At 39.4% G+C, this 11,521-nt stretch overlaps 1 protein-coding gene across 1 annotated transcript; it reads right to left on the bottom strand.

The window, feature by feature from the left end:
• Positions 1-1,009: 1,009 nt before the first annotated feature.
• Positions 1,010-6,794, bottom strand: LOC131981349 (beta-1,3-galactosyltransferase 1-like). Its single transcript, XM_059345614.1, has 4 exons — positions 6,716-6,794; positions 4,903-5,077; positions 3,568-3,819; positions 1,010-1,958 (listed from the first exon to the last, which is right to left on the bottom strand). The coding sequence occupies exons 1-4, from the start codon at positions 6,739-6,741 to the stop codon at positions 1,332-1,334; spliced, it is 1,080 nt and encodes a 359-aa protein (XP_059201597.1). The 5' UTR covers positions 6,742-6,794; the 3' UTR covers positions 1,010-1,331.
• Between the last annotated feature and the right edge of the window lie 4,727 nt (positions 6,795-11,521).

Below are 11,521 nucleotides of genomic sequence, written 5' to 3'. Positions count from 1 at the left end.
AATCTATTACTTTATTGTATCCTTTTGCTTCAAAAAGAATTACATCCACCATTGTAACTGTGCTGCATATGTTCCTTATAAATTTAGCTGCATGTCTACATAAAATACAGCAGATTTAACACAGAGAGTAGAGTTATAACAGGATGTGTTATCTAAGATCAGACCAGATGGCATGCTGCTGAATATAGCCACATTTTTCATTTTGAATCATGTACTTTCCATTTCTCAGTAAACAAACACAACCTCACTTCATTATCAGAAAAAGATAATCTGTGTGCAACACATACTGATTAAAGTTCAAGTTCAAGTTAAAGTTAAAAGTTCAAATACGGCCAAGCACTTTCATCACATGTGCGTTATGAATTATGCTTGCTGACATTATATTAATTGATGCTAGCATGTCATGACTGAATGTGCCATTATATGCATGACAAACGTTATTTAGCTAGTGAATATTCTGGTATTCCTGGCAGAGTTTTAGGAACTACAACTACTGTGTGTGAATTCTCTAAAACTGCCTTTCATTCCACTCTGCTGTGCAACAGTTGTGTGAGTTGTGTAAGGTCTTCCACTTGTTAGTGAAGTTTCTGTGTTAAAAGTTAGTCATGCATATAGTTTGCTAATCCTAGTTGGGGTCATCCCTATGTTCCCGGGTCCTTTTTATTATTTTTTTTTTTTAGAAAAAAGGTCCTATGTTCCCCTTTTTTTCCCCAAAAGGATCCTATGTTCCCCCTTTTTCCCCCAAAAGGGTCCTATGTTCCCCTGTAGCAATACATCCCGGAGAACATAGGACCCTTTTTCTGAAAAACAGCAGCTACTTTCTGGTTACTTTGCAGTTCATTTTTGGCTTTTTAAATAGGGATAGGGTTAGGCATTTGCCATGGAATTTGGCAGTAATAGTCGAAAAAGTAACAGACTGGGAACATAGGACCCTTTTTGGGAAAAGCGGGGAAAAAGGGTCCTATGTTCCCCAGTGTCGTACAAAGAGGGGAACATAGGACCTGGGGAACATACTAGATACAGTCCCTTGTAGTTACAAGTACTTTGACACAAGTTGTGCCTTTTGCTTCAGACAACTCCAGTGCTGCACAATCTGGTAACCAGTTGAACGCTAACTTCCTGCCCTTAATGTTTTACAATCATTTTTGCAATCTTTGCAAACACTTAGATATGAACACATTTTGTTGAGCCATAAAAAAGCAACATCTGTCTCACAATCTCATTTGCTTTGCTATCAAAAGTCCAGACTGTTATTCAAAGATATAAAAAAATATATATCAATAAAGCAGTAACTTCTGAGATAAACAGATTTGTGTATAAATGCAATGCCGTTACACGGCACAGGGAGAAATATAACAGTTACAGCCACTTTGTACTTGAGTCTGATAATCTCCCCATGCACCTGAGAGCTGGTTGGAGTTATATAGTATTGTTGTAATGACAGAGGTCCAGTGACAGTCACTTGTCGCATGAGGTTTGAATGTCTGAAACAAATCACCACGAGGCGGATCTGTCAGTGGGATTCCTAGATGCCTCATACACAATCCCACGTACACGTCTTCAATGTAAACAGCTTTAACATGTGCAGACGCCTCCAGTATTTTCTTTGGTAAATCCAGTGAAAACACGTAGCCCAGTCCCAGAGCATACGGCGGGTAGCTCGGGTCAGGGTAGGCAGAAACAGGCAGAAACCACTTTGAGGTATGGTCTCTAAGAACAGCAGCACCCCTCGCCACCTGTCCTGTCAAGTAGAGTTGTCGGGGTGCTTCCAAAAGCATGCCAACAAGGTTGTGGACATTAAGGAACATGTCTGAGTCCACCTTCATGGCGTAGGAGGTGTTGGGACAATGGGAGCTGAGCCATTCAAACATGACCATGGTTTTAATGGTGAGGTTTTTGTAGCTGTCCAAGAAGTCACTCTGGAGAATATCATGATGTTTCTGGCTTTCCTGTAACACCTGCATAGAAGGAGATACAAGGCTAAGTTTAAAGCAGTAGTGAACACATTGTTTGGCTATTTAGGTGCAACAGAAAGAAGCTAGCAACCAGTTGCTTACACATCAGGCAAATGCAGAACAACATTAATATTCATGTGGAGTAATTTTTCTGGTGACCTGGCCAATGGAAGTCAAATATTCACTCTTCTTTAACTCTGGACTGGTCTCCAGCTAAACCGGAGGGAACTATCTGGCACATTAGTGGTAAATGTCACACTATGTTTATCAGCTAGCTGCTATCTTCTTTGCTGTCTGTCTGTCTCAACATGTAGTAACCAAACAAGCTAGCCGTAAGCTAAAACCAATACCATTCTGAAAAGTAGTGATGTGCCAATTAAGCCTCATGAACCGTTTTCTTAATGTTCTGACTCCACTAGATGGAGCTGTCTGTTGAACAAAGAGCTGAAAACACACTTGATTACCATTGCTTTAGCCTTTATCAATAAACCAAGGGTGCCATCTAGTGGGCTCAGAGAATAAAGCAAATGGTTCATGAGGCTTCATTAGTACATCACTACTGAACAGCGTAGACCATGTATGGTGAAGGGTAGTGATGTCCAAATAAAACTTCATGAACTATTACTTGAATTTGTTGAATCGACTAGATGGCCCTCTTCGTTTCAAGAAAAAAGGCTCAACGACTGGCAATTCGGTGTGATTTCAACCCAACAGAAAGTGCCATGCAGTGGGCTCAGAAAAATAAGGAAAATTATTCATGAAGCTTCATTTCGCCATAACTGGTTTAGGAGAACTGCAAAGTCGGGTGATAATTCTGTGCAACTTTGTCACAAAGAATTGGCTGTTCCAATACACTGTTTGTACTTGAACCTACAAATTGTAATGCACTATTACTTGTAAATAACTCACATAATTGCGAGTCACAAGTGGAGGAGGCCAGCGTGGATGAATAAGTCAAACAACTTAGGACTTTTACCGAGGTTTGTTAGGGTTAGAGTCCCGTGTTATGACTAATTCACTTGAGCTATATAAGTCACAGAACAAACATAGTTATTTAAAGTGAAGCCACAATCTTTTTCTAAGCCTCCTAAGCAGTTTGTTGCCTCAACAGATTCTGCACTGTAGGGAATTGTGCAGGCCCAGTGAATGCTTGTGTTGCTGGACAATGCACAGATATGGTGCAATACAAAGTGTTGTATGAGTATAGTTTGCTAAGAGTGACTACTTTCTCATTTCACATCATTTAAGTACAGCTTTAATGTTTCAGTGCCTCCAGAGACATTGGAGAAAACAGTCTGACAAATTCTTCATTATTGTCTTCATGCCACAGCATACACCAGTTTAGCCAACTCTCAATCGTGCCCATAACACAAAACCTTTCTGCAGTGCATTTTGCTTGGCTGCAGCTATAACCTGGCATCTCACTCTCCTTCATTTTCTCTGCTCTAATTACCTTGTGAGTTTTACACTATCTGAATCCTCTGCTGTAGCTCATTCATGTTGGACTATTCATGAAACCAGTGGGAGTGTTTCTTCCCAGTCTTGTGATAGAATTAGGTTTTTAGATGACTGAAAGAGAAAGAATATTCAGTAACTTTATCAGTCAACTCACTTGGTCTTTGACGGTTTCTGTGCCATCGTTCAGTCCCAGCAGGAAGTAGTGGTTGATGACTCGACCTAGCACTTTAGTTTCTTTACCCCATGTGTTGCGGATAGTGTCACGAGCCTCTCTGTTGTGCGGTGCAACTGGGATCATAAGAACCAAGAATGGACTTTCTTGCAAACATCTATGGGGTTCATCCAATATGAAAGTGTACTGATGCGGGTATGTCACAAAGAATGGTGAAGGTTCAGCTGCTGGGATCTGTGCAAACAAAGGAGGGTGGTGTTGTTAGAGTGTTGCACCTTAAAAAGTACAGAAATTATCTTGGGTTTTTTTCTTGTTTGCTTGTCTAAGACAAAATCTGAAGCTATTAAGATGTGTTCAGACAAACGGCAAAGTGATCTTTTGTCTCACTGTTTTTGCACAAATTTGAGTTTGTGCAGCCTATGTTAATTCCAAAATACCCAATGTTGTGACTATACATCTCCCCGGGTCCTATGTCCCCCTCTTTGTATGAGACTGTTAAACATAGGACCCTTTTCCCCTGCTTTGCCCAAAAAAGCCTACATAGGCTGTTTGACGCAAATAACCTAACCCTAACCCTAACCCTAAAAGGAAAAAGCTAAGCCTCGATGCAAGACAATATGATTAGGGGTGGGAATATACATACATGAGTATTCCTAGATTAAAAAGCCAAAAACTAAACTGCAAAGTAACCAGAAAGTAGCTGCTGTGCAAATTTAAGTTTAGGGCTGCTTGAACTAAGGTGGGCTATGCGACGGTAGACCTGGCATTAGAAAACAGCCAATAGGTTCTTCACATGGATTTTTTTTACCTGTAGTCAACTACAGTCTGCTCATATGTGATTGGTCATTACTATACCACAAATGGAAATGCAGCATATGCATATAAACAAATTAATTATTGTCAACTTGTGTTATTCCATCGACTTTGTTTGCAATTATGCCTAATTAAATATGCCTTCTGTGTGAACACACCATTTGACAAAATCTCCAGCATTAACACTGAATAGCAACTGGGTAGTATCAACGCATAATTAGCTAACTACAAGTCTTATTTTATTACCTGAATTTTAAATAGTTGAAATGTGACAACTGAATGTTAAACAGTTAAAAAGCATTGCTTGACTCAAACACATTTTCATGGTAACAGCAGTATAATGTAATACAATATAAATAAATAAACCACATGTTAACATAGATGTGTTACTACTGATGACTCACCTAAATGACATTTGTTATCAGATAAAAAGGGAGAAATGTGTTGTTCTTTGCCTTCGTCATTTAGACAGCTGCCTTTCAAGATGACACTAAATATACTTACACTGTCCACTGAAGGAGTCTTATTGCTGTAAGATTGGTCTGACCATTTTGTCCAAATGTTCAAAGGCCATGATACTTCACTGCTCCAAATGTAGACAGTTATTAATGTTCCCGTCATGAGAACCAGTATCAAAAGACACAACCCTCGTCTAGCTCTTGTCCATGGAGCCTTTTCACTGCCAAGACAAAAAGTGAAAATTGATATCTTTAATGCCTCTTAACTGCACATCAGAAGGACTTTACTATCCATTACTGGCTTGGAATCAGGAAGCACTTTGCTAATACTGCATTTCACTTGACCACTAATGTAGACATTCCTTATTAGCAGAAACTGTGCAGTGTAAAGAAAGGAGTCTCCATTAAGATCTGCATCCATCAGAAACAACCACAACCACGAGCTGCACTGGGCTTGCTGCAAGCACTAAAACATTTGTAGAGAACATTGCATGTGATGGGGGTCATCCTTTTTTTGAAAAAAATGTCATATGCTCCCAGTTTTTCCCAAAAAGGGTCGTATGTTCCCCTGTAGCAATACATACCGGGGAACATAGGACCCTTTTTCTGAAAAAGGGTTCTGTGTTCCCCCCAATGGTGGAAAAAGTAACAGACAGGGGAACATAGGACCCTTTTTGGGAAAAGCAGGGAAAAAGTGTCCTATGTTTCCCAGTCTCATACAAAGAGGGGAACATATGACCTGGGGAACATAGACACACTCCCATGTGATGTACGTTAACACATTGTACATATTGATGTGTAGTCTCTCAACACGCTTTACAAGCTTTTGTGTTGACCATATATGGTACTACGTAGCATTCATGGAACATGTACAAGCGTCAATCAAAAGTATGAATAATTTCCAAAACTACATTACAGATAGGCTGAATGTGAAACTCTGACAACAATGACCACAATTAGCACCAGACCCTGTCACATGACTCTTGGTAGCATGTTGCGTAGGGTCTACTAAATTTGTGGTGAGGACACAGCAAGACTCATGTTCACACACACTGTCCGCACACAGCCGAGTAATTTCTGTTCCACATTTCTTAAAAAACTGTACAATATTAACTCTTGCACAATGTCCAAGGCAAAAATCATATGTATGGTAATGCATGATCTGTCAAAAGAAATATCAAGATACAATAAGCTTATATATAAATATACTGGGGGAAAAAATAATTTGCTCTCCTACACACTATTCAAAGCTACGGTATGTCTCTGTATGTTTTAGTAAGGACAGGTAGAGACAGTTTTTTGTCATAACTGTATGTTGTTGTTGAGGGTTCACATGAGTCCTGTTAAAAATCTTTTTCTCTTTTGCTGTTATCACACAGACACACATACGTAAACTACGTTGTGTTTCTGAGTCTGATGTTTTTATGAATGTATAAATTCAATTGAATTAAAAATTATTTTTTTTAAATGTGATTTTATTAAAAAAGGAAAACTTGCATGTTATTATATCAAGTAAAAATCACAAAAATACTTCTCAGTTTCCACTGTAGAACTGCCAGTGTGGAACATATGGAAACCTGTTAAATAAGTTATTAGTATTACTGATTAGTCTTATGTTGTGTGCTTTTCTCTGCAGTGGAAACCAGGAAAATAAATATTTTGTTGGTATATTCTTGCTAGATTAAAGATTACATCCACACGGACAGACATCAGCTCTAATGTTTGAGGGGAGCGGAGTCTCTACCGGAATCAATCACACTGATCCATTTCAATAATAGCCAGACAAGATTTCTTATATAAAGCTTTCATATCTAAGAATCATATCAAGCCCTGGATTTGGAACAAAAATCTAGACTTACCTTTTAGAAATGGAGCTCTCCAGCATTTTTTGAAAGGCAGAGAATGATTTTCAACTGACAGCTTCAGCAAGCCACCAGACAGAAAGCAAGTCAGATGAGGATGTTACTGCTGTCTAACACATTGTGGTTTGTGGTGGTGTGTGTCATACTGGTACACAGGGCCTTCTTCTGGGCATACACAGACAACGATCTGCTTCGGAAAAATACATGTGATGACGGGTACAAAAGATAAACATAAAGGTGGAGTTGGAAATGTCTTATCATAACAATCAAAGAGCCTGGTGTATGTGTTTGAAGCTTAAACATAGCAAGACTCAACATGCATGTGGAACTTTGAATCATTATTGCAACATCCTTATATTTACCAGAAACCCTCCTTCTTTTTCCTTGTTGACTCAGTTTTCTGTCTTATGGATTTAATAAGTATTTGTTAACTTATCTTTCTAAAGACATAATATTTATTAACAGACAAAAATCCCAACTAAAGCTGTTGAACACAAAGCAATGTACAAAGTGCTATGTGTGCAAGTAGTTAAGCTTGCTAATACATAGTTAAACCTAGTTTTGTCATGCTCTCCATTGAGCTTTTTCAGGTATTAGTCATTACAGGGGTAGAGTTTTATTGTGAAGGAGAGACCGGAAGTGGTGTTGTGTTGGACTGGGGTAAATTGACTTGTTGGGAATATGTGAAGAGGAATAAAAGTGAGATATCTCTTGTTGAAGACGACTCTTCGTGTCCGTTCATTATTTTATTATTTATCTAGTAAAGTGTATCGACTAGAATGGAAAGTGGCCATCGGGAAAGTCTCAGGCCACACCCTCTCAAAAGTCCTCTCACTCTGTGTGTCTCCACTACAAGTTAGCCCCCAGAGGGATTTAGAGACTCTGGAGGTGACGTATGGTTTTCACCGTCGCTAACTGTGCACAACGTCAGCAGCTGAAAGCAGCATGGCTAATTATTAATTATGTCTCCGCTGATCGTAAACATAGCAACATTTCTATCTAGCTAAGCGTGCTAATTTTACAGATGGTATCATTAACATAAGTTTGTTGGACGAGTTCTGCAGCCTTGGGTCCTGTGACAAGAGATAAACCATACTTAGTGAGCAGTATGACTAACAGTTTTGGTTCCTGTCAACTAGTTTTATTACCCCTTCTAGTGCAGAACTAGTCAAACAAACTTAAGGTAATGATACCGTCTGTAAAATTAGCACGCTAAGCTAGCTAGGGGTTGCCGTTTGTTGCCTGTATAATTAGACAGACAGTAAATTCCTTACTATCAGTATTAAATATAAAACAGCTTTGATAGTCATTTCACCAACAGTTCCTACTTTGCACTATTTTTTCATAATTTGCCCTCCAATAAGGGCAAAAATGATGTTGACACTTTTATTGTGAAACAGGCAGACAAAGTGTAGAGTTTGTGGAAGTGAGTGAGAGTTTGTGATGATGTGTCACAATGATGTGATTAAAATCTTATCTGTGTATTGAATACCTGGTAAAGTTTTCTATGGGGTTTTCTTGTTGCTGTGCTTGTCACACTTCTTATCTGCACTATAGGCTACAGAGGTATAATTAACAGGTTCTCATCGAACAATTATGCAATCCTTGACAGTTGCTGTTGTTGATAAGTGACAAGACCAACTGTGGTCATAATACATTTCCCTTGAAAAACACATGGTGAATAAATTACACAAGTTTTATAGTAACCAGTTGTGGGAGGTTTATGAATACATCCTCCTACGTTTCCTCTAGCACTAACATTAAGTTGGCCTTTGGTTTCAAGGGAAAAATAACTTGTGAGTGATGCATCTGTGATCTTTAGGTTTATTTTGGGTTTTAATGGGGTGTTATCAATGGCCATAGACCAAAATACTTTAATAATAAATTAAACCTACAAGTGATGCAGCCTGGTATCATGAACAGTTTGGAGCTATTCCCATGAAAAAGGCATGCACTGAAATTCATAGGTGTCATCTGGAATCTAAAGCAATGTAAAGTTAAAAGCCACATACACAGGGGTCGTCTATTGGGTGCCCGGGAGGTGAGGTGGATGGCCCAAAAGAACCTTGGACTTTCAATCAGGGGACTGGTGTTTGTGTACCATTGTTGGGAGTTATGTCCAGAAGTAGAGTCCTACAGCCAATAGCTTTGAAAATTCACCGGAATGGAAACTGATCAACCACAAGGTAAATTTACAAGTGTATGTGGGAATGTACACTATAAGCACATCTGTGATACATGCAGACATGAACTTTTGAACTCCGCTGACATCGACAGGTTTTACTTCCTGAAATGCTATAGTATGACTCTGACATACGTTAGTCCAGACAGACAACACTCACTGCTGGGAACGTGTTGCTTCATCCTTTAGTCAGTGGGTAGATTTGACTTGAAACCACTATGTTGCTGAATTCAATGGAACCAGGTAACTAGTTAAAGGCTACATTTACATGATGACGGTCTGAACAGAAGACGCAAATGTAGCGTCGCGTCTTCACTTTTTATTCCGCGTTTAGACGAACGTTTTCAGGAGGAAATCTGCGTGCATAGGGTGACGCTAAAGTGTGTGAATTGGATTGGGTATCATGCCAGGCAGCATCACTTAAAGCGATAAGAGCATCTTTGGGCATGTGGAAGTTTTCACGCCACGCATTTTAATCAGCTACTCCTTCCACAAAGTTCTCCACCATCCACTAGATCTCCCAGGTCTCGTCCAAAGCCGTCTGGCTCGCCTCCAACGAATTGGTGCATCCAAAATGTGATAGAGGTAATTACAGATCCGTCTCAGTTCAGTAATACTATCTGTACATATCCTGTACATTTGGTGGAAAGACTTCTGTAGGTTTATTAGAGCTGCCAGAGCAGTTTGAAGGTCCGACACATGGAAATAATCCCACATGTTTGTTTATTTCCCTGTACTGGAGCATGGATGTGACGTAAACGCGTACGTGACGTGAGCAGATCTGAGCAGAGTTTTGTGTCTTGGCAGTGTAGACGGACACGCTACGGAGGAGCAGATTACAGTTTTACACTCTGGAGGGTGGTTTCACATTTTTGCGTTTTTAAGCCCCAAAAACATCAGAGGAAGTGTAGAGTTTGTGTAAGTTAACTGGACTGAGTAAACATTTTCCAACATTAGAAATGATTGATGATGATTAAAATCTTATCTGTGTATTGAATGTACCTTATAAAGGTTTCTAGGGGTTTTTCTTGTTGCTGTGTTTGTCACACTTCTTATCTGCACTATACAGAGATATAATTAACAGGTTCTCATCGAGCAATTATGCGGTCCTTGACAGTTGCCTGATAAGTGACAAGACAAACTGTGGTCAACATACATTTCCCTTGAAAAACACATGATGACTATATTACACAAGTTTTACAGTAACCAGTTGTGGGAGGTTTATGAGTACATCCTCCTACGTTTCCTCTAGCATTAACATTAAGTTGGCCTTTGGTTTCAAGGGAAAAATAACTTTGGTACGAGTGATACATCTGTGATCTTTAGGTTTGATTTGGATGGGCATAGACTGAAATACCTCTGGACACAATTGATTAAACCTACAAGCGATGCAGCCTGGTGTCATGAACAGTTTTTAGCTATTCCCAAGAAAAAGGCATGCACTGAAATTCATAGGTATCATCTGAAATTTAAAGCAATGTAAAGTTAAAAGCCACATACACAGGGGTCGTCTATTGGGTGGCCGGGAGGTGAGGTGGATGGCCCAAAAGAACCTCGGACTTTCAATCAGCGGACTGGTGTTTGTGTACCATTGTTGGGAGTTATGTCCAGAAGTTGAGTCCTCCAAGCCTAACGCTGTTTGTTTTTCCAACCTTAAGCAAGGTTTTGTACTGCCTAAACCTAACAATTTAACTACATTAAGACTGTGAAGAAAACAGCACTCATCTGAAAAGAATGAATTACACTGCAAAAAAAAACACAAGAATATGTGAGAATATGATGACCAAGTAGAGCCAAAAAATTTCCCATTGTGCTATGTAAAACAAAATGTAAATGGGTTACAGTGTGCAGAGATGAACTGTGACGGTCTAGCATCAGTATGTCTGTGATTAATGTGATTTCGTTTTTTGTTGGTCTGAATGGTTGGTAGTGTATCATAGGCATTTCTGTCTGCACCGGTTGATGATGCCCCTTGGAAATCAAAAGATCAACTGAGAGGTTGATATGCACCAGAATAGTACGCAATTGCAAAAGTGTCTGGATGCAGTGCCTTGACCTATCCACATGCAGGACATGTTCCCAAAGTGTTTAAACATGATTTTCTTTGGTACAGGATAGACTGTCTGCAGTACGTTAATTCAAAATCAACATCAAAGTCATAGAAAATGGCACCTGTTGACAGTTGTAGAGTTCTCAGCCAACTTCAGCTGGTCAGCAAACACCACTGGGATAACCAAAAAGCATAAAAGTGTCTGTATTCCCATCTCCATATCTTTATATTTCTGCATTTAGCCACCATTTGAGGTAAGCACTGGCCACCATCAAGTACCCACCTTGGCCACAACAAATCAGTATCAGGACACATATCTAGGTGTAGCAGACGACAGATCCATGGCTAACGTAGTCACGCTGGCCCAAGAACTACCATTCGTTTTGATGTTACATTCCAACTTAATGGCTGGGAAGCATTTACCTATCGGCAGTATATAAAATATTACATGAGGTTAATAACTGGCCAGAGTGTAGCACCTTTCAGCAAACCATGATTGAGCACATTATTTAATTATCGAACTGTTTATTTATTGTGATTGTTGTTGGTTTTTTTTGTTGTGGTACACATT

This window comes from Centropristis striata, chromosome 12 (assembly GCF_030273125.1).
Source record: "Centropristis striata isolate RG_2023a ecotype Rhode Island chromosome 12, C.striata_1.0, whole genome shotgun sequence".
Lineage (NCBI taxonomy): Eukaryota > Metazoa > Chordata > Actinopteri > Perciformes > Serranidae > Centropristis > Centropristis striata.
The sequence above is the reverse complement of the archived record's forward strand: the minus strand, read 5'-3'. Positions and strand labels throughout refer to the sequence as shown.